Genomic DNA, 26315 nt, shown 5'->3' with positions numbered 1-26315 from the left:
CTAATGCATAGAAAGCTCAGAATTGGAGATTACAGGCCCCTACTAGACAAGATCACTCAGCGCTTTACCTCTTGGAAGTCTAGAGCTCTTTCCTTTGCAGGAAGGTTACAGCTCATCAAGTCTGTTATATATGGTCTTCTAAACTTCTGGTTCACTGCTTTAAAAGTGGATTTGCAAAAAGCCTTTGACACTGTAAACTGGGATTTTGTAATCAACACCTTAACCGGTCTCAATTTTCCAGTCAGCTTTGTCAACCTTATTCGACACTGTATCACCACCACGAGGTTTTCTGTTTCGATCAATGGAGAGCTCTGTGGGTATTTTAAAGGAACTAGAGGCTTGAGACAAGGCGACCCTCTCTCCCCCTATCTTTTTGTTCTTGTAATGGAGGTATTCTGTCAAATGCTGAAAAAGAATTTCTCTAATGGATCCATCGGCCTTCATCCAAGCGCGTCTCAGCCTCAGGTTACCCATCTTTCTTTTGCTGATGATATAATGGTCTTCTTTGATGGAGAGAAAATGTCACTGGAAAATATTGCAAAAACCCTTCACGACTTCTCTTTGTGGTCTGGCCTAACTATGAATCAAAGTAAAACAGACCTCTTCACTGGTGGTTTGACTCTAGATGAAACAAATGACTTAACTAGTCTTGGTTTCAAGCTAGGTTCTCTACCTATCCGCTACCTGGGGCTGCCCCTAATGCATAGAAAGCTCAGAATTGGAGATTACAGGCCCCTACTAGACAAGATCACTCAGCGCTTTACCTCTTGGAAGTCGTGAGCTCTCTCCTTTGCAGGAAGGTTACAACTCATCAAGTCTGTTATATATGGTCTTCTAAACTTCTGGTTCACTGCTTTTATCCTACCTAAAGGTTGCTTAAGCAAAATTCAGAGTCTCTGCACTCGCTTCCTTTGGTCAGGAGACATAGAAAAGAAAAATGGTGCCAAGGTGGGATGCAACGAGCTCTGCTTGCCAATGAATGAAGGAGGTCTCGGCCTCCGAAATCTTAAAGTCTGGAACCTCACGCTTTGTCTCCGCCTCATTTGGGTTCTGTTTTGCAATCATAAATCACTTTGGGGATGCTGGATCAAGGAAAACAGGATCAAAAACAGAATATTTTGGGAGCAGGAACAAAAAGGCCACTCATCATGGACTTGGAAAGCTTTGCTTTCTCTGCGTAATGCTGCCTCTGCTTTTTTAATGTCGAGAGTGGGTAACGGAAATCAAACAAGTTTCTGGCATGACGTGTGGACTCCTTTCGGTCCTCTCATTCGTCACTTTGGTCCCCAAGGGCCTCGAGAGCTGGGAATCCCTACGGACGCCAGAATCTGCTCAGTGGTTAATGAGAATGGATGGAAGCTTCCATCAGCCCGTTCTGACGAAGCGGAGGCCTTGCAAATTCACCTTGCCTCTGTTAGTCTCCCATGTGCTTCTGCTCATGATGATGAATTTTTGTGGCGAGTTGATAATGTAGAACTAGATGCTTTTTCCACAAAGCTCACGTGGGAGTCATTGAGACCAAGAGCCCCTATCCAACTTTGGACAAGTAATGTTTGGTATAAGGGAGCTATTCCACGCCACGCCTTTCACTTCACCAGCCAATTGAGGCCGACCCTGTTGGGAAAATAAAACATTCTTATATTTTAAAATTAGGATTTACTTTGTTGGTGTAATGATATGATGAAGTGAAAAAGAACCGACATGATGATATACCATATATGATATGCTGGTATAGCAATAATTTAACATAATTCAGCAACTATAATAACCATGATAATAACCATTGTTTGAAGAAGATAGAGATCACCTCTTTCTCAGGTGTGAAGTTAGCCAGCATCTATGGGCCATGATCATCAGAAGGCTAGGGTACAGAACTCTCTCCTTTCACTCTTGGAATGCTTTTTCTGATTGGTTGGGATCAAAGGATTCAATATGTCCAACAACTCTAAGAAGACTTGTTGCTCAAGCAGTTATCTACTCTTTGTGGCATGAGAGGAACAATAGGCTGCATAACAACATCTCCTCCTCTTCAGAAGTCATCTTTAAACTACTTGATCGCAGAATCAGAGACGCCATTCTCGCTCGTAGGAACCGTAAGAAGTTCAAAAACCTTATTGCTAAATGGTTAACTTTTGCCTAACAGCAAGGTGATCAATTAGCACTATTTTCTCAGGTTATCTCCATGTTTTATCTTTTTTGCCATGGAGCTTGTTCCTGACCTGTCTTAAACTCTTTGTAATATGCAAACTGCCCATTCAAGTAATGCAATTCAAATTCTTAGCAAAAAAAAATGCAACGAGTACGAACGTCTACGTCAGTCTTCAGCTTTCTCGAACATTTCCTTATGACCGTTCGATTTGATTACTTCAACAATCAATGGTTCCAAAGTATAAAACGAATAAAACTCGAATGTGTTTAAAACTTCTAACGGACACGAGAGACTCAACAAGTCTACACGTCAAGTTGCATCTTAATGGGGTTACATCCATCAGATTCTTTTTCAAGTATATGTTTCCTGGTTATAAGTGTCATATCTGTTAAGTTCTCTGCTCATGTCTCTCTCTATCTCTGAACATGTTGTTTTGAATTGTAGACTTGTGCTGGAGCTGTATTGCTTACAGATGATGTGTGTTTGGTTCATTATGCACGCTTTTCTCTCATCTAAAGATTTTAGTCTCGATTTTGTAAGTTTTTTAACCAAGATATTGTCACACATTTTGTAAATTGTATGCTTGAATCTGACCAAAAGTATAAACTGTAGTTCATTGTGGTTATGCACTCGGTCAACGCTGTCTCTCTCCTTGGCGAAACTTTCTTGAATTCTCTGCTTAGAAAACAAAACAAAACAAAAATATGATGATCGATGATTGTAGTGACGATGAATTTGGTGATGCTTTCTTTGTATCCAGAGATTCTCATTGTTCATGATTTCATACTTGGTGGAATGGACTGGCGTGTTCGTGTTATTTCAGTGGATTGTTCATGCTTGTGTCTCTTTCTGGTAACAGCCATGGTTCTTACTTCTATCTATCATTCTTTACATGATTCTATGAATAGATTAGTTAGTATAACAAATGTGGTATCTGTTTGATGCAGGTGGCAATACCCATTCTTGGATTTGTCATCACCCTATGTCCCTTTATGGTACGCTACACAAACTCAACGCCCTATCCCTTATATTGGTTATGAGCACCAAACGTAGAGATAAAAAACTTCCGGTTATCCAAGGTTTTCAAACGATTCTGAAAATGATTCTTCATCTTGAATGGACTTAGGACTACATGGTACTTTTTAATTGATGTTGCAGGTATGCTGCTGTTGGGTTGATGCACGTACCATGCATGCTTTAGAATCTTTGCTTTGATCGTGAAGTTAAAGTACATGTGGCTGTCAAAAGGTTTCTCAGAAGAATTATAGTAGTAATAGATAGCATATATGTTCAAATGCTTATAGAGTTATATATAGTACAGAACTCAAAGAAAAAAGTTGTTAAAGACTCTCATGTACATGTACAGATTCACTCTCCTGCCTTCTTTATCCATTATTTTCTTTGTAAATGAAATTCAAAGTTCGTTTCTAAGGAACATATAAGATCATGATTAATGCGGGTGTCTTAGGGTGAGATTGATACGGTTCTCATAAATAAGACATATAATCTAGGCTCTTAAGGCGGGGTTCTTAGCTTCGGCTCTTAGCCGAAAAGTGTAAAAAAAAAAAAGTGTCAAATCATAAGTTAAGAACCTCAAATTAAGAGCCCAAGTTAATCATGCTCTTAGGGTCTAGGTGAATTATAAAATTTTGAAAATCCATCATTATTGGTAGATGGAATTTTAAACTTTTAGTAAACTTCATTGTTATTGGTTTAAAGATTTTTAAAATTCATTCAAAATCTTTTGTTATTCAAAATTTTTACTTATGATTGATTTTATAATTCTATCAAACTCTATTGTTATTGGGATATAAATTCTTTACTTTCTTACACATGAGATTCAACTTTGAAAATCTGATGTATACTCATAAAAGTTTTAAAATCCATATAATAGAAAACCTATTTTTGATTCCGTAGCGTTACACAAACAAGTAATAATTTCAACATTTGCCCATTTATTTAAAAACTGTAACAAGAAGAAAATCATATACAAAGAAAAAAAGCAGCGATGATGTTCTTACACCATAACAAGAAGCATCAATGCTTGAATGTCATCATCTTGGCAGAATAGCGTAAGCAATAGTGGTGGAAAGCTGTCTTTCATGGCTGACGATCCTTCTTTCTACCAACTCATTCTTCGAGGCGCAGCTCCTATCGTTGCCATGGACAGAAAACTACCCAACACTCATTTATAATTTCCAAAACATTCATCATCTCCTTGTGTCTTTTCGTAGTGGAAATTGGATCATGTGGGTGAGGAAAGGACTAAGGTGGCTCAACTCATCGCTACTAGTGTTACTAAGGAACATCGATTCCAATCGTACGTAGCAACATGAGGTCCAAGATGGCTACAATAGATTATCCTCAAGAGTTGATCTCGATCGATCTTGTGACTTGATTCGGCCACGAAAATTTCTCAGGGACTTGTTGTACATCATCTCTGACCCGTATAGCATCTCTTACTATGATCGTCTCTACTTACAGGGAGCTTTTAAAAAATTGGAAAGTTTTCTAAAAGAACTTTTACATATTTCCTTAAAAGAATTTAAAAAAAAAATGTATACAAATCTATGAAGATCAATCACAATCGGTGGAAATCTATGTAAACTATTTGTTAAGTTTACTTAACTTTTAAATGTCCATCAACTTTTAAAATCACTAAATTCTATACAAATTCTTGTTTGAATAACCCCCATAGTTTTTTTAGTTAATAGCTAAAAGATTTTATGTTATATTACGATAAGAAACCACTCTGAGAGACTTGCATTTATATGATCTAAATCACTTAGATAGTTTAAAAAAAAAATCACTTAGATAGTCACCATGAGGCCTTGATTAGTTTTGTAAACCACTGTTGAACAAAGTAAAGACGATGTCCATATCAGGCCCAGAGTTTGAAAACGTGCTATACAAGCAATAATAAACGATGAGTCGTTCGTATTCAAAGCACGACCTAGCTCTTCCCACTTTTTAAATACCCTAAAACGAAATGACCTTCTCATCATAACAATACTATCTTCTCATCTGAAGATGATGTTGCCGTTGGAATCCAAAGAAAATACGCCATTTGCGGAAAATAATCATTGAAAATTATCTTTACTATCACTATTGACAATGCCACTTTTAATACTCCCACTATTATAAGAGATTTGAAAGCGTTCTTTAATCTTTTAAATTAAATCCTAGGTCTTAGCGGTAACATTGTCGGGCGATGATTATAAGATATTTTTAACACCCCATTCATCAAAATACTTGAAAAAAAAAAATGCAATGCTTGCTATTGTATGGTCAGAGAGATGGTTAAACCTGTTTGATTATCTTCCTCAAATGCTAGCTTTCGTAAATAAAGCACCTTACAATAACCATGCAAGTAACACTTGTGGTTCGAGTAATAATCAAAAGCATCACAAGAAACAAGAACAACTCAATGAGCTTAATTACCTTTATTGAAAAATTGTAGGAAACTGACGTTTAGTTTTGTAAACCATTTCTGAACAAAGCAAGAACGATGTCCATTTCAGCCTTATTCATGCACATCCCGATCTCGATGCCACCTGATTCGTCACGTCTCTCTGCCATTGAGATTCTTTCTCTTTCAATGGAGACAACATCAACCTTAACGGGTCTCCCCCACCCGAAATCCGACTCGTACACACCCAACCGGGTCGACCACGCAACCGCCCCGAACTGTGAGGACACAACCGCGCAATCATTTCCAATCTTGAATTCTTCAGCGATCGTCTCTATCTTTCTTGAACCAAACCCTTTCACCAAACCACTCAGTATCTCCACCGCCGTGACGAACCCTCCCTCTCCAGCAAACTCCTTCGCCGTCTTTCTGTTGTAGCTACCCGCCGAAAACATGCCGTTTCCAAAGTAAGTCGCCGGAAGAGGCGGATCGAGCCGCTCTCTGAAATCCGCAACGAAGAGGAAACTCACGGGTCTCTCCATGTTTCCTCCACGCGCTTTCACGAGGCATGTCCACACGTAAGCGTAAGCGATGACAAAAGTCGACAGGTGGAGCTGACTTGGTGACTTGCTCTTGACTCGCTCGCGGAGTTTTTCAACGTCACCGCGTGACAGCACGAGCGTGGTGAAAACGAAGTCGTCTCCAAGTTCCCATGCAGGAATAGGACTCAGGCTTCTGCTCACGTTGGTTTTGTCTTGTTTCATAGGTCTCACGATCTTGAGCATCTGTTCATCGAGTCCTGTTGTATCTTTGATCAACGACCTATCAAAAGACGGAGTTAGAGTCTCCGGCAGAGAGGCAACGACATTGTTTTCTTCGAGGTGCTGTTTGCACACGTGAGCACAAGCTTTGACGAACATGGTTGACGTTTTTCCGTCTGAAACGCCGTGGTGTGCCGCGACGCCAATGGAGAAATCCTTGGCTCGGGAACAACGTTATTTGAAGAGATAAGACCTTCGCTGAGTCATCAGAAACCGGTACCTCAGGCAGTAAGTTGTGTAACTCGGAAGCTGGACGTTGTCCATAACCGGAAAGAAGAGAGAAATCAGCGTCAGTTTCAGCGATGGTAACCAAAATGGCGTCGTTTTGAGAGACGACGATGCTAGGTTTGGGCTCGTTTAGCTCCCAAGTGATGCGGCCGCAGAGAGGCAGGTAGTCGCGGAGGACGAGGGAAAGGGAGAGCTTGAGCTTAGGGAGGATGAATGAGTTGGAAATGCTCACGAGTCGATTCGATAAGTCTGTAGAAGAAGACTCGCTTGGCTGGCTTGAACACTAGCCATGGTAGATCAAAGAAAGTCAATGGGATTGCTAACGAGTTGGCGGAGTTTAGGACGGAGTCTGAGTTGGGAGCGGGGGTGACTTCTGAAACCTCAACGATGTGTATTGTCATTGGTGATAACGGAACAGAAGATTCAAGGGGAACACAATACTTTGGGTAAAGCCGAGAAGGTTGTGTTGGATTTGATTTACAATACAATAGACGGCATGATCCTTTTATAATACCATTTTGTGCGCCTAGTTGGTTAAATATAACTTGTCAGGAAAATCACGTTTTTAATTATACTTATAATTTTTCTTCAATTTAGGACATGTAACAACTATAACCACACTAGTTTATAGTTGTTTACGTATCGGTTTGATGTTGAAACCAACAAACATTTGAGTATAAATACATCCTTATTTCAAGACAACTTCCTAAGATTATAAATTTTTGAAAATGATGCTGCTCTTGTAAGCAAAAATAGCTCCCGAGATGAGAGTGCTCCCATGAAGAACGTTAGTTATATAATTATTGCAGTTCATCTTACTAATGCAAACGCTTGCTACTTCCATTTGAGAAAAGTTAACCATTGATTTTAGGCATAGAACTAATTATCAAATAAATACCAATTGTTGCATCATTGGGTTATTATCTTAAATAACTATATATATGAATAAGGTACAGTAGCGTAGAAAATATCTTTATCATTACTATATTGACTATACTATTATTAGTCATATAATCTCGTATGACATATAAGATTTGAATGTGTTCTTCAATTTTTCAAGAAAGATAAATTTCGCGGCTGCATTGTCAACAATGATACAAAAGATATACTTAGCGGCTGCATTGTCAACAATGATGCAATAAGCTAATATTTGACTTTTATGATAAAACATATGTCTAGAACCAACGATAATCCTCAAATTTAGCAAGTATCAAAGCCTTGTTTGTTGATTCAAATAGGGTGATCGAAGGGTTTATTATCGGTCTTAAAGAGAGATTCGATTTGAAATTGGTCGATAAAAACCATTATTTTGAAGAGGTATGTTGAAATTCACATAAGAAGTTCAAAAAGAGTAACATTAATATGTAAAACATTAGGACCAATTACTTTTCTGTTGAAATTCCATGGGAAACCTGGATCTAAGAAGAAAAATACCATAGGTCTAATTAATTCTACGGAAAGGAGCCGATCTGAAAACATTAGGTCTCATTGGTCTCCACTTCTTTCAGGTTGGGTTAAATGTAACTACGACGCTGCTCACCGTGAAGGCTCTCAAGACTCTGGAATGGGTTGGTTAATACGCAATAACCAGGGCACTCTTTTAGAAGCTGGAATGGGAAAATTTGAAGGACGATCAACAGTTATGGAGTCGGAATTGCCTGCGCTGATTTGGTCAATGCAAGCATGCTCATCGTTAGGTTATAGGAAAGTTATATTCGAAGTAGATAACCTCGGTATCCTTAAATACATCAAAGAGGAAACCTACAGTTCCCGTTGTCAACACTTGGTCAACTCAGTCATTGCATGGAAGTCTCGATTTCTCTCAACATCATTTGTACATGTTCATCGTCAAAATAATGGTCATGCTGACTTATTATATGAAAAAAATCTATTATTTCTCCGACCGATTGGAGCTTGTTCCAATCATGTCCAGTTTTTTTGTACAACAACATTTGTGCTGACAATAATTAATAAAATATTTTAGCCGGAAAAAAAAAAGAAGAAAAATACCATAATATAATAATCCCAACACAAGTAGAAAAAAAACACACCCAATAATCATATACCGAATTGTTTTGAAAAGAAACATAAATCAAACGCATATATCGAATACGATTACCAAAACCAACTCAATCCCTAAAAAAGCCGCAATTGAATTTAAACCATCACAAAATCTTAAGTCAATATCTCATCACGTTCTCAAAACAAATAATTAAACGAATATATCATCTATGATTATGAGTCAACATTTCTTTGTCGTCATGCTTCTTGAAGACATATATACGTCATTCCTCACTTTCAATAATAGTGCATATCAACGTGACTTCCCTGAACGTAATACGTAAGTACCTGGTCCACATTTAACGGACGGACATTCTTTTCTGAAGTTATCGGACCCATCAACCGCTGTAAAATTGCAGAACCGCGAGCTTCACTTTTCTTATGCTTATGCTTGCGTCTTTTTCACCTTGGTGTTCGTCTTGCACCCCTTATATTCGCCTTGTCTAAGCATCTGATCCAGATGAAGCTTCGATCTTTTATTATTTTCTTCCACATCGAGGGATTCACGAAAACCATCTTCAAACTCTCTCTCCTGGAGCAAAAATTAAACCTAGATTATAACGGCTCTAACAAGTAACAAGTAAAATCAGGGCACTATAAAGAACAAGTAAATTAACCACGGGGTGGTGGGCTAGTGGTCTTGAGGTAGTTACCACAACCGATACAAACCCGAGCTCGAATACCCCTGTGGCCACGGAATGCTTTACGCCCTCCCCAAGTTTAAAGTTAACGCGGCGTTGGTGTCGGGTCCTTGGGTAATGGGTATTAGTGCCGGCTGGTTCCGGACCAGAGGGATTAGATGGTTGGCAATCGGAAACCACGTGCGGATTACGGGTCGCCTTTGAACCTCCTGTTAAAAAAAAAAAAAAAAAAAAAAGAACAAGTAAATTAGGGTTTTATGATTACCAAAAAAATAGGGTTTTAAATCTTATAATAATATTGTAAAATGTAATGGGCCTGTGGCCCATTTATGGATGGTAAATGCATGCTACGGGGTAATGTCTACGTCAGTCTTCAGCTTTTCCAAACCTTTTCTTATGACCGTTCGATTTGGTTTCTTTGAGAATCAATGGTTCCAAGTATAAAATGAATAAATTTGTTATAAACGTGTGGAGTGGAGAGTGATAATTAATTACAAGAACACAAAACCAAATCTCCCTACTCACGGAATCTGATACCTGAGTGGAGCAAAGCTTTACTTCAAGTATTATCAACCTCCTTTACGATTCGGTGATACTTGTTTAATCTCTTTCTTTTGTCTCGTTCTGGTTAAGTAAAGAATCTGTTTCTTGCTTTAAAAGCAATATGGATGTTTAAAGTTTTCTTGTTCTTGTTTAATGCTAAACCAAAAAAATAACCGAATGAGGATGATGATGAAGAATGTGTTTAGCCGAATTGATCTTTCGAGTTTCGTTACAGGTACAACAGAACATACGTGGCAACCAACAATGTCTGCAGAGACAAACATCCCAAGTTACTGGCTTAACTGGAGATTCTTTGTCTGCGCAGTCTTCATCTTAACGTCCTTGTTTCTATCTTCTTTCCTAATTTGGAAATACGAAGGACCTATAAAACGCAAGGCTGGTGATCAAAGGGAACCGATAGGAGTTGTATACGATGATGAAACTTGGAATACTTGCGTGGCAAGGATTCATCCGAATTGGCTTTTAGGTTTTCGAGTTTTCGGTTTTGTTGTTCTTCTGGGACTCATCTCTGGTAATGCCATTGCTGAAGGATCCAGCATTTTCATCTTCTACACACAGTGAGTTTCCATTTTTGAGGGGTTACATCAACATATTACACTGTGAAGATAAGTAACATCACTTGTTCTGATGAGTGTTGATTGTTCTTATCAGATTGACTTTCATATTGGTCACAATCTACTTTGGGGTATGGCTTTTCTTCACCTTGTCATGGTACTGCACATGCTTTATTAATTTATGATCAGTATCAGCTTTTTCTGTATAAAATATATGTCTGTAGATCCTAATAGGCCCCTGAGTTTGATTAGTTCATTAGTAAAGTGGATAATTAGAGGTGTTTCTGTGTGGATTCAAAGTGTTTTAATGAGCAAAATCATTGAATTGGAGTTGGTATAATTATGCAGCTTGGAGCCTTGTTGTCCATATACAGATATAAGTCTGGTGAGAACTGTCTGAACGGAGTCAGTACTGTTGATGAAGAGCTAGGGTCATATAGACCTCCCAGGAATGGCGAAAATTCGAATGTGTTTAAATCTTCAAACGGACACGAGAGACATAACACGTCTACACGTCAAGTTGCATCTACAATGGGTTACATCCATCAGGCTCTTTTTCAAGTAAGTGTTTGCTGCTTTTAAGTATTAAGTTATCTGCTCACGTTTCTCTCTGATTCTGAGCATGTTTTTTGAATTGTAGACTTGTGCTGGAGCTGTATTGCTCACAGATGGTGTGTTTTGGTTCATTATCTACCCTTTTCTCACATCCAAAGATTTTAGTCTCAATTTTGTAAGTTTTTTAACCAAGAATTTGTCACATATTTTGTAAGTTGTATGCTCAAATCTGACCAAACATTTAAACTGTAGTTCATTGTGGTTATGCACTCGGTCAACGCTGTCTTCCTCCTCGGTGAAACTTTCTTGAACTCTCTGGTTAGTATGTATGCTTAGACAACAAAAAACATGATGATGATTATAGTGATGATGACTTTAATGATGGTATCTTTGTATCCAGCGATTCCCATTGTTCAGGATTTCATATTTTGTTGTATGGACCGGGGTATTCGTGCTATTCCAATGGATTGTTCATGCTTGTGTCTCCTTCTGGTAACAGTCATATGGTTCTATCTATCCTTCTTTAACTTTTCCATGAACAAAATAGTATAACAATCTGTTTGGTGCAGGTGGCCATACCCATTCTTGGATTTGTCATCACCCTATGCCCCTTTATGGTACGCTACACAAACTCACCACCCTATCCTTTTTATCGGTTATGAGCACCAAAAAGTAGAGATCAAACTCAACTTCACGGCTATCCAAATTTTTGCATTCGGTTCTGAAAATGTAGACTATGAAACTGATTCTTGATCTTGAATGAACTAAACACTACATAGTAATATTTAACTGGGCATTGCAGGTATGCTGCTGTTGGGTTGATGCACTTACCATGCTTTGGATTATTTGCTTTGATCGTGAAGTTGAAGTACTTGTGGCTCTCAAATGTTTCTCAGATGAACCATATAGTATTAGATAGCATATAGATACTTAAAAGCTTATATATAGTATATAGTACATAGTACAAAGTACAAAGTTCGTTCTTAATGACAAGTACAGGTTCACTCTCCTGCCTTCTTTATCAACTTTTTTTTTTGTAAATAATGACATTAAAATCACCATGAGGGCTTGATTAGTTTTGCAAACCACTGTTGAACAAAGTAAAGACGATGTCCATATCAGCCTTCTTCATGCACAATCCAATCTCCACGCCACCTGAATCATCACTTTTCTCCGCCATTGAGATTCCGTCTCCTCTAATGGAGACAACGTCAACCTTAACCGGTCTTCCCCACCCGAAATCCGACTCGTATACTCCGAACCGGTTTGACATGGCCACCGACCCAATCTGCGAGCTCTCACCAATGGAATCGAACCCAATCTTGAACTCTTCCGCCACCGTCTCTATCTTTCTCGAACCCAGGCCTTTCACCAAACCGCCGCGACGAATCCTCTCTCCCCGGAAAAATCATCCGCCTCATTAGCCATGGTAGATCGAAGAAAGTCAATGGGATTGTGAGCGAGTGAGCCGAGTTTAGGACCGAGTCCGAGTCAGGAGCGGGGGTGACTCGGGCAACCTCGACGACGTGTAGTGTCATTGCCTCATTGGTGAAGAACAAGGTAGAGATTGCCAAATGAGATTTAAATCGAAACACAACACTTTAATATAAAACAGCTGCCGAGTTTGAAAATGTGCTGTACAAGTAATAATAAAAAATGAGATGTTCAGATCACGACCTAATCTTTCCCACTTTTTTAAAAAATACAATCAAAGCAGGACAGGCATAGAGAAGATTTTGAGGCAAAAGTACCCTAAAACGAAATTACCTTTTCATCAGGATTACAAGTGCCTAAATAACCATGCCTTGTATCACAAGGTTCTCAAGATCCCAGCAATATCGTACTGTGAAACAATAATCCCACAACACAATCAAAAGCATCAAAACATCCAATAATCACGGCAAATTGCTTTGAGAAAGTCATGAATCAAACGCATATATCGAATATTTTAAATCCAACTTATTCCATTAGAAAACAAAGCCTAATTGAATTTAAACCATCACAAAATCTAAGCTATAATCCCTTCCCGTTCTCAAAACAAAAATTATAAAACAGTATAGCTTGAGAATATATCCCTATAAAACATTATTGTCTTCGGGCTTCTCAAACACATGTCGTTCGTTTTTTTTTTCAGAATACAATATGATTGTATGCCAATGCATTTGAATCGGGTATCATTCTTGATCAATATATGTTTTTTATTAAGTTACATAGATGCAAGATTTGAGCTTAAACATTCTCTTCTAGTATATTACTTTTTAGTACATATATTGACTGAACTCACTACCTCCATGGCATATCTTCATTACATTATACAAAATCTACTCAAGTTCACATCTATCTCTATATACTAGCTTTTAGTTCTTCTTACTGGTTTATACACACAAAACTTCGGTTTGGCCTTAACGATGTTTCAAAGGCTTCATCTACCGTAGAAGGAACTTTGAGAGACAGTGGCAAGAGAAGCACAAGCAGCCGAATCTCCATCAGAACCATATCGAAACTCCATAACTCTTTCATCCATAAACGGAGGATTACTTGGCAACGGTAACACTTCCTCTTTGTGCTTTAACATATGCAACACCTTTGACATGGATGGTCTTAGCGACGCCATTTCTTGAGTGCACAACAGCCCTATCTGAACAACTCTCACTATCTCCTTCTTGATGATTAAACTATCATTCTGATTCTTCCAGTCCAGGTTTGGATCATATATTTCCTCCAACTCTCCTGTCTGAAAATGCTTCCACGCCTTTTTTTAATAGCCCAAAACGTAACACACAAGTTAGTATGAGAAAGTGTAATCTGATTTACTGTGAAATGGTTTAAACTTACTTCTGTAATCAAACTGTCTGAATAATCAGACATTTTGCTTTTTGTGTTCTGCTTTCCAGTTACAATCTCTAGTACAAGAACACCGAAGCTGTAGACATCTACTTTCTCTGTTAGCTGACCATGTGCCAAGTACTCAGGAGCCATATAACCTCTAAAGATTCACAAGTAACGGTTTCAGACAAAACATTCAAGTATCTCAAGTGACAAGATCTTGTTTCTGAATGTACTTACAGAGTCCCTGCAATGGCTGTGCTGATATGGCTCTTATCCTCCTGGAACGATCTCGCCAGCCCAAAGTCAGCGATTTTAGCTTGTAGCTTTGAATCTAACAGAATGTTGCTTGCTTTTATGTCTCTATGGATGATTTTCACACTAGACTGCTCGTGCAAATACACCAACCCTTCAGCTGTTCCAACGATGATCACGAATCTTCTTGGCCAGTCTAGTGTTTTGCCTCTGTTAACATCTGCGAAATGTTATAATAAACACCGGGTTTTAGCAAGATTCTATGAATGAAACTCTCATGGAATAGTATCTAATCTTTACCGAAGATGAACCGATCAAGGCTCTTGTTCTGAAGATACTCATAGACAAGGAGACTCTCTGGTCCTGAGCAGCTGCAACCAAGAAGCCTAACGAGGTTCTTGTGTTCAACGGAGCTGATAATGTTGACTTCATTGTAGAAATCTGCTGCTCTGTGTCTGTTGTTGAAGAACAGTCGCTTCACAGCGATATCTCTTCCATCTGGAAGAACACCCTACAACAAGAGAGATGCCACTAGACTCAATCATTTGCTTACATAAAGAAGATAAAAGAAAGCTGGCTTTAGATCATATTCCATACCTTATAGACAGTTCCAAATCCTCCTTGTCCAAGCTTGTTCGCATTGTCAAAGGAGCCTGTTGCTTTCTCTAGTGTTGAGTATTTGAAGTTCAAGCTACTGTCTGTTAGCGTTTTCGCCATTTTTTCTACATCATTAGATCCTGTATAAGAAAAACAACAAAAAAAAACTTAGTAAGACACTGCAATTCTTGTTTTAACCGATTAATCGGAGATAGTGAAACATAGACTGACCTCTTCTCTTCTTCTGTATGGTTCGGTTTTTGCAGATATAAACACCAATTGCTATTCCAACCATAAAGACAATCACAGAGCTAAGGACTGAGACAACAATCACCACTACAGAACCTGCATAAGTACCATTTCATTAGAGTTATGATGATTGATGAACACTCTTAAAAGCAGATTCTATAAAAAAAAAATGTATCACCCAACGTGAAAGAAACATTAGGCGGTTACTAGACATTTTATAGAGGACTGGTGACTATAAAGATTACTTGGATGCTTAGGTGTTAACAAATTCTTGATTTATTTTAGGATTTTATATATATATTTTAAATTTATATTAAATATTTTAGTTCTTGGTTTAATTATAAAATTATTACGATGAATTATCAAAATTACATTATAACAAACAAAAGAAATTAGACAAGTTCGTGGATTTCCATTAACATTATTATTAAATTAACATGTGTAGACTAGTTTAGACCGATTTAAACAATTTAAAAAAAAAAATCAATTTGAGTTATATAAACTGGATTTTAGAAAATAGTTTCGGACAAGACCAACTCCTAAATCGAATTTTAGAACTATGGTATTACCTCTTGATCTTCCGTTTCGTGGAATCTTGTTCAAGAAATCTTGATCAGAGTACCTAAGGAAGCATCCAGTGTGAAGCGCACGTCCTTCAGACCACGGCAAACACTTGTCAACCATAGAAGCAGAAGCATCCTCCAAACACTGTTTACAAGACTCAGGACTCAGATTTCTCCAGCAATTCACCAACACAAACGCAGAAGATTCTCCATTTGCAGATGCGCCGCGAGCGTACCCTCCATTCCCAGGAGCCGCAGCAACCGCGTTTCTCACCACCTGTCTCACCGCGTCACCGAAAGTGGCGTTGTTCCTCCTCGTGGCGTTCCCGCAAAGGACGGTGTCTTCAGGTCCTTTGAACTCTTTGTAGAAACTGTAGTTCTCGGCTCTCATGAAACATCCGTCGAGGAAGATTCTACCTCCGTTCTGAGGATAACACTTTGGAAGTATGGTTCTCGCTTCCGCGTAGCAGAGGACGCAGTCGTTTAGAGGGAGATCTCCGTAGCACTGTGCGAGAGCGTAGTTACCGTCTGGTCCTGAACCGGTTTGAGCGGTTCCGAAACCGGTGGTTTGGACTACTTGGCTGATTTTCTCCATCGAGGCTACGAAGTTGGGGACGAAGACGGTTTCGTTGTGCTCGAGCTGCGGTGAGCAAGTGATTTTGACGGATCGTGCTCTAGGGTCTGAGGTGATTGGTCGGAGTAGTGAAAGAAGAAACAGGAAGAGGCATGGAAGGTAGCGATGATGAGTTGGTTCTTTCTTCATTGTTTTGTTGTTGCTTGATTGAAAAGATATTTTTTTTCTTTAATGATCAGAGGGTTTGAAATGGAGGAAGCAAAGATTAAAGAAGATGAATGAAAATGATGAAAGAGTTGAATTTTCAACAGCTTGACTTTGACGAAATGGTTGTGTTGTAATAATAGTCAACTTACTTTGCTGTTTCTATCTCTCTTTGTCTCTCTACTGGTTAGTCAAAAAAGTAGTAGTTTTTTTATCTTCGGATTCACACTTGGAAACCGGCTCAACCTTGAGTTGAAGTCGTTGTCTTTATTCAAATAGTTGTCGGTTTTCATTAAAAAAAAACGGTGGATTATTTAGTTGATCCGATCTGGTGTGGAGCCGGTTCGGTTTAATTGGATAATTCCCTTTACCCAATTCATTCATTATCTCTACTGGTTCACTATCCTACACTGGTACTAAGCTAAAGGTGCTGAAGCTCCAGCTACACACACTAAAATTTATATAGATTATGGATAAAAAATAATTTTTTTTTTGGATATTAGGAGTCTAAATACATAGGACTAGGCCTCGGACTTTTATCCGAGATCCGAATTCGATCCGGATCCGATCCGAAAATCCAGATATCCGGAGGGGCCTAATCTTGATCCGGATAATAAAATGTTGGATCCGGATATTTTAATTTTTTAGTCCGGACATCCGGATCCGTAAGTTTTATTAATAACTATTTCAAAAATAGTAATATCTATATATAAAAATTAATTTTATTTAATATATTTCAGTTTTATAATAGTATATATAAATTTTATGTAAATTTTGTAATATTATACATAGAAATAATTAAAAACATTATATATTTTTATTTTTAAATTATTGTTAATATTTTATATATATTAATATTATTTTTTATTTATTTTAAATATCCAAATCTGGATCCGGATATCCGCCGGATATTACAATTTTTAAAAAGATATCCAACACCCGAATATCCTAGAACCCCGGATCCGGATAAGAATAGTAAAATTATAGATCCGCCGGATAAGGATCCGGATCCGGATACCTTAAAATTATCCGGATACTTGATCCTTCTCAGGTCTACATAGGACCGGCCTGTCTAGAAATTCCAATAATTCTGAATATTTTCTTAAGAGAATAAATATAACTTCACATGTCCTTTATTGTATGACGACATTCCAAAAAATAAGAATTAAGAAATGTCAATTGGATAAACTAACGGTAGATAATAGAGGACGTTACAATAAAGAAATGGTTTGGTATGTTACCATTAAAGTTCTAGAAATTTAAAAAAAAAAAGCCATTAACAAGGTCAAGTTGCCATTGTCAAAAGTTTGTAGTCAATAAAAATACAAAAGCACATGGGGCGTAGTTGGATAATCAATGCTGAAAATTATATAGTGGGGTCACAAACTCAGAATAAAGCACAGCTTATCTATAATAAGTAACAAACAAATTATGTTGGGCAGACCAAAATGCATATAATCTTTTTACGTATTTATTCTTCACCAGAAATTTTTATAATTTAACATGTTTAGTAGTCGTCCTCACCGTCACGGCTCCTTGATTTATTTATTTTTTGCGAGGAGTTTTCTTTTAATTGTTCTTAGCATATTTAAATTAAAATAACTTTTGCAAATATGAAAACGCAAACAAAACTAGTGATTTATTTGAAATAGAAAAACATACAAACTTGAGAACAAAAGCAAAATCACATAAAAACGGTTGTAATATTAATCGAATCGTACTATAGATTTATAAACAAACCTAAACCAAGACTAAACCGGAGTTTGCCCTCCACCCACCAAGTGAGCTGTAGCCATGTTCACTTCCTAGGTTACATAACAGTGGCGTGGATCATACGTTACCTCAATTAGTTACACACGATTTATCGGCATCTCAGTTCTTTTTACATATGACAGATTGAGATCCATCCAAAAAAAAAAAAAGATTCGGATATAAAACGATCTTAAAGCTTATCTAGGTTCAAAGAAACTCTCAGATATGTTGTCACTCCTCCAGCCCGAAGACTGGGACTGATCTTCCATCATCGGAGACATCATCTTTCTCATCTCCAATACACTCCTTGGGTTCAGAAATGGCGGTTGCGTAGGCGTAGGAATCTCCAAACTCCCTTTCATCATTTTCACAACCGCAGACATGGCAGGACGCTGATCAAACGCTGCTTGAACGCAGAGCAGACCGATCTCAAGCAACCGTGACGCTTCCATCTTGTTGAAGTTATCCCCCAATACTGGATCCACAACTTGAACAAAGTTGCTTGTCCCGTACAGACTCCAAACCTAAAGTTTTTTTTTTTCAAGATTCAAGAAAATGGTTTGAGCTTAAAACAAACCCTCAAGAAAGAACAAAAATGATAATTACTTACCGTTTGGAGGATCGAACTAGAGTCTTGTGAGAAGGCGTTGTTACGTCTTCCAGTTATAACTTCAATCATAAGAACTCCGAAGCTGTAAACATCTGCTTTCTCAGTAAGTTTACCTCGTACCACATACTCTGGCGCCATGTACCCTCTGTGTTTCACAAGTGGAATAACTTCAAAAATTAGTAGATTTTTTTTAAATGGTGTAATCATCAAAGTCACAAAAAAAAAAGATAAGTTTAGAGAATTTACAGTGTACCGGCGATGGCTGTGCTGATATGAGTCTTGTCCTCAGGGAACAATCTAGCCAGTCCAAAATCAGCAATCCTCGGAGTAAAATCATGTTCCAAAAGTATATTACTCAGCTTAATGTCTCTGTGTATGATTCTCAGATTCGACTCTTCATGTAGATAGGCCATTCCTTCTGCTGTGCCAAATATAATCTTGAACCTCTTCGCCCAACTCAACGGTTCAACATCTTGTCTTACTGAAGCAAAAGAGTAGCAAGAACGGGTCAATAATAAACTATTGAGACACGGTAACCGGGAAAAAAGGTTTAGGATGAGAATAACAAACCGAAAAGATAGTCATGGAGGCTTTGGTTCGCTATGTACTCATAGACCAGAAGGCTCTCGGGTCCGGTTATGCTGCATCCCAAGAGCTTGACAAGGTTCTTGTGGTCGATTTGGCTTATTAAATTGACTTCGTTAAAGAAATGATCAACCCATTGCTTTGTGTTGAAGAATAGTCTCTTCACCGCAACAGTCTTACCGTTACTAAGAACTCCCTGTTGCACAAAAAGGGTAAAGAGTTAACCAATTAAAGAATAAGAATCTCTAGAGAAATAAGAACACACCCTACCTTAAATACAGAACCAGATCCTCCTTGTCCTAGCTTATTCTTGTCGCTGAAGTAATCAGTGGCCCTCTCGAGATTCTCATAGGAGAAACTAAGATCAGATTTGTTTGCAAGCATAAACAGAGACCCTAGTTGCTTCTTCTCTACATTACATTACACACACACACAAAATGTATTTAGTAAGATCAAGACTCACTCAAACCCCAATTACTAATCTCAAAAACTAAGCTACTTCAAGACCTAACTGATTCAACAAACAACTCAATTTGCAAAGTCACAAACCTCTTAGCTTCTTAGCACGTTTCTTCTTATACAAGAAACCAACCGCTGAGACCAACAGAACAAAAGCCACAACCGAAGATGTCACCGCCAAAATCACAGCCAAATGGTTATGACCTGATCATCAAGTGAAATGTTTCTATTTCAATGCCACCATTTTTTTGTTTCTTAAACATTCCATAATTGTTACAATATATATACTAATCTTAAGTCACATTTCATGTGTTATCTACTTACCACCATTTCCATCTGATGTTGAATTTCCAGAGTTATTGTAAAACTTCAGATTAGAAAACCTCATGTAACAGCCAGCGTTAAGAACTCGACCTTCTTCTTTACCCAAACAAGAACCGATTTTCTCTGAAGCGTTACTCAAACACTCAGCACAACCACTGCGAGTAAGAGGCTCCCAACACTGAGCCAAACCGTGAGCCGTCACGTTACGTCTCTCCACAAATCCAGCGTAGAAACCACCGTGCCTCACCGCCTCCACGCTCATAAACTTCACCAACTCCGCCGCGTTATCCCGAAATAGCGTCCGGTTTACTCCGGTTATCTCCTTATTAGAACAATTAGTCACGTCTTGCGAGCTTAACGTCTCGTTGAAGAAGTTGTACTCGTCGTACCTAATCAAGTATAAAATTAGATATAACTAAATTTTGGATTTTTTAAAAATATACTTGTTTTGTTTGGAATTATGAAAAATAAATAATAATAAAAAATTTATGCATTTATATTTAAAATTTAAAATTTAATGTTTTGTTAATATGTATGAAAACTAGAAAACATAATTCATAAAAAAAAAAAAAAAAATTATATTTTCGGGCTGAGACGAGAATGATACCTAATGAAGCATCCATCGGAGAAGACACGACCGCCACGAGTGCCTCGTTGAAAGGGCAAGCAACGAGGGACTTTAGCTTTGATCTGAGCGAAACACAAGTCGCAGTCTTTCTTGTCAAGATCTTTCATGCACTCTCCGTAAGCATAGACCGTCAAGTTCCCTGTGCCGTTGACTACTTGCCCGTAGCCTTTAGCTTCCACTAGCGGAGACACCGCGTCCATGGCGGCGAGGAAGTTGGTTACGACGAGACTTCTTTGCTGAGGGGTCGTTGTTCTGTTGCTGCATCGCTGAGCCACCGTCTCTCCTCTTGAATCGGAGATCACAGGGTTTAAGAACAAACCGACAAGGAGGAGAAGAGAGAGGTTGGAGATGAAAGTTGTCATCTTGGTTTTTTGAGGGTTTAGTCTTGGGGAGTTTAGTAATATAACATTTGTTTTGGAGTTTTTGATCTTTATTCTGCTTTCTTTTTTTTTTATTGTTTTTTTCTCTTCAAGTGGATTTGGGAGATGGGGAAAGGAGGTAGAGACACCAATCTGGAAGTTGAAATTCGATCAGTTGTTCAAAAAAAAAAAAAAAAAAAGGAATTTGAAATTCGATTTGCGGTTGTTGGGTCAATCGGAAAAAGAAAAAAATTCAACTTGTAGTTTTCGTCTTTGCTTGGGAGAGATGATGGGTGTGGAGAGTCAAAGAGTTCGATGATGATGATTCAAGGAAAGAGAGCGATCGCATTTAGGACAGGGAAATTAGAAATGAAAACAACTAACGACGCCGTTTGGAGTTATGTTTTTTTTGCTGTGTACGGTTTATGGGTGGGAGATGACGTCAGCGCTTTGTCACTATTTTGGATATGTTCGGTTTTGTAACCCTTGTCTTTTTGCGCCGAAAAAGAAAACTAAAATTCTGTGATACTCCAGTTGTCAACTTGTCGTTAGTTTCTAAGTAGTACGTGGGTCATAATATTAATCACAAGACTATCTTAAAGAGAGAACGAAGAATCAAAACTATGAGAATGGATATTGGATAGAAATGACAAGGAAATTGAATGATTATGTGGGTTACGTGAGTTTTATAATTGGATTAGCAATTTTAGCATAGTGATTATTAGTTTTGGATCTACCATTCCCAATTTTAGCTCATCAAAATCGGTTCAAGGCTTGTTCAGATTGCGGGATGGCCACCATGGCCTACGATCTTCAGATTCACCGAGAAGACGATACACTACCCCAAATCCCGATTTGAGAGGGGAATGTTCTATATAATAGCATATAGAGAAAATATAGAAATAAGCTCAAATGTTACAGTAGAAAACTAACTCTAATGACATAGGGTGTGATTAAGAGTGTGATTGTTTGGCACTTCCAGCGATAACTTTTCAACTGAAAACATAATTACTTTCATTTCTACAAAAACTATCCAAATCAGGTGAAAAAATATTTTATTGATTTTACTTTAATTACTGTACAATCAAATGTAAAATCATTTATTTTGTTCCTTACAGTTTTGGTGGAGGAAAAGTGTTGCGCTGGTTTCCACTTTTTAATTGTACTTTTATTACTTTTCTCCTCTACAACTTTTACTCCCATTTTTTCTACTTTTTGTTACTCTAAATTCAGCTATAATTACCAGTCATAACCTAAAAGTCACTTTTAGCGCAACTTTTGTAGAGTAAAAACTGTTTTCACCAAATTGCCCCATAAACACCCAATCAAGATAAAATGAGTTACGCTGATATATAGTAAATGTTTTATCTTTTTATGTTTTTTGCAGTTAATTTTTTCTTCTCTTTCTTCTAGAATAAAAGTTTACTCTAAAGTTTACATTTTCCTCTTATTTCAGGTTTGAATGGTAACCAGGAGAACGAAGAAGAACACTACATTCTTTAACGTTCCTAAAAACTATTATCTTTCATGAGGAATATATTTTTCTATTCATTCCTTCCTATTTTTTTTTTGTAGAGAATTATAATGCAAATTTGTTCTTTGTTAATTTTGATAAGTAACTCTCATTCCTCATCATTCTCAAAATTTTATTTCTATTCATTATTTTTCTATTCATTTTTAACGTTCTTTGACATTTACCGGTCACACCAAGTTCCATTCATTTCTTCATTTTTATTCTTTCAAGTTGGGCTGATATTACCAATCACACGCATAATATATATGCCGTATTGTGAGGGTTGTCTCTAGATCAGTCAGCAACCTCAATCTCTCTCTTCTAATAGGGTTAATCCCTATGCCTTACTGATAACGACATATGCCTCATTGCAAGGTCATCTCAAAGCCAAAGCAACTTCAAACATTCTTTTAATATTTTGCCACCTCTATATGTCGACCATCTTTTTCAACCATCGATTAATATAATCTTCCGTATATATTTTCTGAAAATGACAGAATTATAAATGTCCAAACCCTCAAACGTCGCTTTTTGAAAATTGCATTTCTGGTTTAAATATATCCTGATAAGTGATAAATCGTATATAATTACCAAGAAGTACATACTACGTAATGTGCATGTATGTTGTTTATGAGTATACTGTGGACATATATAAGCCTTCTCCTTGCAAGATGCTATATAGTTATTTTATACTTAGGCTGTGAACTAATCAGTGTCTTTATTTTTCTTTCGTTTGGGATCTTAGAAAACAATTAGACAAAATACTTTCAAAGAAATTTGGTGATACATGTGACTAAAAGAAAAGGACAAACTGGTTTAGAGGTCGATTGTTCGTAGTTTTAAAATGGTTTTTGGTTTTTGTTTCTGAAAAACCACTTTATTTGCCACTCAAGATTTTGCTAAAAATAATTCCATAAAAACTAGGTCAAATAACTATCTAATTCTACACAAAAACCAAAATCTGTGTTTTTTTAGTTTTCTAGCAGTTTTCTACGAAAATTGTTTTTATTATGCATTTTTATTTATCATTTTCTTTTAATTGGTCTTTCTTTTAATTTTTTTTTTTTTGTAACTGGTCTTTCTTTTCGTATTTGCCTCATTCTCATGCCTCATTCCCACTATCATCCGTTTTTCACCATCACATCATCAATACATTTTTTGTACTTTATTAATATAAAATGGGTAAGTGATTATACATACAACTTTCGAGTTTTTCTTCTCAACACTCAAAAAATATTTGATCATACTTGTAAATTAGAAGAAGTTCTCTTACTTGCAAACTAAAAGAATTTCAAAAATATTTCAAAAGGAAATTATATTTTAAAAGTTACTATTTTAATTAATTTCTATAGAAATTATTTAAACAAAAATAACCATAGAAATATATGTGTAAAAATTATTTTAGAAAAATATCAAATGTATGATATTAATATTTTTATAATGCTCAATTACTTGTATAATAGCATTTGAGGTCAAATATGAAAGGCATTCAAGATAAAATTTAATATATATATATATATGTATATATATATATATATATGTTTATATGGAATTTACGATAGTTTTATTTTGTATTTATATTTTTTTAAAAATAAGTTTTGTAAATAAATTTATGTGTATTTTAATGACAGTGTTTTTATTTTATTATTTTCAGAATAAATATTTTACTATCCATAATTTTTTATTTTATTAATTTTAAAAATAAAAACCAAAACTAAAAACTAAAAACCAAAATCTAAAACAACTATTCATGTTTTTCAAAAAACCAATATACTGCAAAATCAAAAACCAAAAGTCAAAAACTAAAATCTAAAAACCAAAACCAAAAACTAGAATCTAAAAACTAGAAAAACAATCATCACCTTAAAAACAATCATCACCTTAAACATTGTTGAATTTTTTTACAGTGTATTACGAAAAATATTTCTGCTTATTCATATTTTATTGCATAACCTCTAGAATATTGGGATTCAACCGCAGTCAGTGCATATCATATAACATTAGTTTGATCAAACTACAAAACCTAATCGAAAGATTCGAAACTCCGTGACTAGTTTAACGGAAGATCTCGATTTGTCTGACGGATTGTAAAATATAAATCTAAAAAGTGAGCAACACGGTTTGTTAAATTATTGGTACAGATACAGAGTTTACAACGAATAAAACTCAAGTGGACAAGATGATAAAACAAAAATTGGTTTTGCAAAGCGACCAGCTCGTGACTAATGACTATCAGGTCAATGTCAAATCCAAGCTACCAAAGCCGTGCATGTGGCATTATTGATATCTACTTGCATTAATGTATCCTTTTCTTGCAGAAAACAAAAGCCCAAACCATGACCGACATCTAGAAAACTAAACTCTGATCTCTCGAATCAAGACTAAACCGTGTATTGAAATGACAGTAAGGCTCTTGTATTTATTTTTTATTTTTATTTTTTTTGTTTATTGATGAAGTCATGCATTTTAGTCTACGATTTAAAACAAAGAGTAACGTAGGAGAGAGAAAACACTCTTCCTTCTCTCTGGTTTTATCACCACCGCAAATAGTGCTCTCCGGTCGGCGGAGTGGGCTTCCACAGCCACCGCCGGTCCGGTTTTTGTGTTTTTTTTTTCCGTTTTTTCGCTGTGCATGTCTTTGTTCTGACTCCGGGATGAGGAAGCTCTGTTAGTTTCGTCGTCGCCGGCTTAGATTCCGGGGAGTGGAGGCTTTCAAAACCTTGCGTCGCCGGTTTTGGATTTTGATCTTTATTCACGGTGGGTTATCTGTTACGGTGTTCTGGTTTGTCTGATTGGCTTTCTTGGATGAGATTTCGAATAGATCGATTGATGCTCTCCAAGAATGAAAATAAGGCGTGGAAGGCAAACGAGATGGAGGTTCTGGATTTCTTAATCCTGTGTCTGCCGGCTTCGTGGCTCTGGATGAGATATCGATGTTGATCGATGAAAGCTCTCCGAAGAAAAGAGCACGGCCGTGGAAGATGCATGTGAACCAGGGGGATTCTGGTGAAACGCCGCTTGGTTTCGGTGGTGAAAAAGAAGTAGGGTTATGGTGACACGTGTTTGTCTCGCAGTTGAGGCGTAAACACGTGTTGTTGACGTGTCGGGTTGGTTTCGGTGTTGGGCTTACCTTTAATGGGCTTCTGTTTAATATGTTTTTATGTTGTTTTGAGCCTTTTTGGGCTTTGGTTGTAAATATTGTTAGGTTTGATCTAGTTTGGACCTAGACTCTTATAATAATACTATAGATGGCAAAAAAAAAAAAAAAAAAAAAAAAAAAAAAAAGTCTACGATTTGATATGCTCCAAATCTTGTTTTCTTTGGGCCGACGAAACGAATAGTCTTGAGGTTGTTGTTTTCAAGATATTGTGGGCAACTAAAAAAATGCTATCTTTGACTTATGTTTAAGGTGTGCCCACTAGTGGCGCCGTCACCATCTAGAAACACCATAATTGTTTTGACTTACATGACTATTTTTTTTTTTTTTTAACGCTGGGTAACACATTATATTATCATATAATTTCTAAATCTATTAGATATGATGATCAACTACCTGCAACATATGCGGTAATGATGAATAGCTCCACGAATAATGATTCCACGATGAAGCTCTTCCCGAAACACTTGAAACCACAGACGGTTCTGCATGTACGACATCCTCGATGGACATGCTCTCACCACAACAGGCGACCACAACAAACGGCTCTGCTTACAGTACTCTGGAACCTCCGAAAGCTTCACATCCTATAATCTGCAAGAAATTGCATAGTCTGGGATTTGAACCCTAGATCTGGGTGTAGAAACCTTTAAACTTTAACCAATAGGCTAAGGTGCT

The 26315-nt window shown here is 37.1% G+C and overlaps 4 protein-coding genes and 1 pseudogene across 4 annotated transcripts; 2 read left to right on the top strand and 3 right to left on the bottom strand.

Annotated features, from left to right (window-relative positions):
* The first annotated feature begins 975 nt into the window (after positions 1-975).
* On the top strand, positions 976-2140 carry LOC106320309. Its single transcript, XM_013758672.1, has 2 exons — positions 976-1556; positions 1819-2140. Exons 1-2 carry the CDS (start codon positions 976-978, stop codon positions 2138-2140), a joined length of 903 nt encoding a protein of 300 aa, XP_013614126.1.
* Positions 2141-5620: 3480 nt separating this feature from the next.
* On the bottom strand, positions 5621-7029 carry LOC106320313 (annotated as a pseudogene).
* A 2946-nt stretch (positions 7030-9975) lies between these two features.
* Positions 9976-12537, top strand: LOC106320314. The gene is made up of 9 exons (XM_013758675.1): positions 9976-10087; positions 10178-10430; positions 10525-10558; positions 10776-10988; positions 11068-11157; positions 11235-11300; positions 11383-11474; positions 11552-11599; positions 11785-12537. The coding sequence occupies exons 1-9, from the start codon at positions 10006-10008 to the stop codon at positions 11906-11908; spliced, it is 1002 nt and encodes a 333-aa protein (XP_013614129.1). The 5' UTR covers positions 9976-10005; the 3' UTR covers positions 11909-12537.
* A 608-nt stretch (positions 12538-13145) lies between these two features.
* On the bottom strand, positions 13146-16386 carry LOC106320304 (cysteine-rich receptor-like protein kinase 2). The gene is made up of 7 exons (XM_013758667.1): positions 15479-16386; positions 14892-15005; positions 14661-14800; positions 14364-14574; positions 14049-14283; positions 13818-13968; positions 13146-13734 (listed from the first exon to the last, which is right to left on the bottom strand). The coding sequence occupies exons 1-7, from the start codon at positions 16233-16235 to the stop codon at positions 13405-13407; spliced, it is 1938 nt and encodes a 645-aa protein (XP_013614121.1). The 5' UTR covers positions 16236-16386; the 3' UTR covers positions 13146-13404.
* A 1548-nt stretch (positions 16387-17934) lies between these two features.
* On the bottom strand, positions 17935-21323 carry LOC106320303 (cysteine-rich receptor-like protein kinase 3). The gene is made up of 8 exons (XM_013758666.1): positions 20588-21323; positions 19981-20369; positions 19747-19860; positions 19468-19607; positions 19183-19393; positions 18859-19093; positions 18613-18757; positions 17935-18526 (listed from the first exon to the last, which is right to left on the bottom strand). Exons 1-8 carry the CDS (start codon positions 20968-20970, stop codon positions 18200-18202), a joined length of 1944 nt encoding a protein of 647 aa, XP_013614120.1. The 5' UTR covers positions 20971-21323; the 3' UTR covers positions 17935-18199.
* Positions 21324-26315: the final 4992 nt, after the last annotated feature.

This window comes from Brassica oleracea, unplaced genomic scaffold (assembly GCF_000695525.1).
Source record: "Brassica oleracea var. oleracea cultivar TO1000 unplaced genomic scaffold, BOL UnpScaffold00877, whole genome shotgun sequence".
NCBI classification, from domain to species: domain Eukaryota; kingdom Viridiplantae; phylum Streptophyta; class Magnoliopsida; order Brassicales; family Brassicaceae; genus Brassica; species Brassica oleracea.
The sequence above is the reverse complement of the archived record's forward strand: the minus strand, read 5'-3'. Positions and strand labels throughout refer to the sequence as shown.

Excerpts from the sequence above, each read along its gene's own strand:
- LOC106320304 (XM_013758667.1), bottom strand. The coding sequence starts at position 16,235 with ATGAAGAAAGAACCAACTCATCATCGCTACCTTCCATGCCTCTTCCTG. Across the intron at positions 14,284-14,363 it reads CCTTGATCGGTTCATCTTCG|ATGTTAACAGAGGCAAAACA; the intron begins GTAAAGATTAGA and ends AACATTTCGCAG. Across the intron at positions 13,735-13,817 it reads CAGACAGTTTGATTACAGAA|GCGTGGAAGCATTTTCAGAC; the intron begins GTAAGTTTAAAC and ends TATTAAAAAAAG.
- LOC106320314 (XM_013758675.1), top strand. The coding sequence starts at position 10,006 with ATGCTAAACCAAAAAAATAACCGAATGAGGATGATGATGAAGAATGTG. Across the intron at positions 10,989-11,067 it reads TCCATCAGGCTCTTTTTCAA|ACTTGTGCTGGAGCTGTATT; the intron begins GTAAGTGTTTGC and ends TTTGAATTGTAG. Across the intron at positions 11,600-11,784 it reads TCACCCTATGCCCCTTTATG|GTATGCTGCTGTTGGGTTGA; the intron begins GTACGCTACACA and ends TGGGCATTGCAG.
- LOC106320309 (XM_013758672.1), top strand. The coding sequence starts at position 976 with ATGAATGAAGGAGGTCTCGGCCTCCGAAATCTTAAAGTCTGGAACCTC. Across the intron at positions 1,557-1,818 it reads CTTTGGACAAGTAATGTTTG|GTGTGAAGTTAGCCAGCATC; the intron begins GTATAAGGGAGC and ends CCTCTTTCTCAG.
- LOC106320303 (XM_013758666.1), bottom strand. The coding sequence starts at position 20,970 with ATGACAACTTTCATCTCCAACCTCTCTCTTCTCCTCCTTGTCGGTTTG. Across the intron at positions 19,094-19,182 it reads CCTCCATGACTATCTTTTCG|TAAGACAAGATGTTGAACCG; the intron begins GTTTGTTATTCT and ends CTTTTGCTTCAG. Across the intron at positions 18,758-18,858 it reads ACAGCCATCGCCGGTACACT|AGGGTACATGGCGCCAGAGT; the intron begins GTAAATTCTCTA and ends TGTGAAACACAG.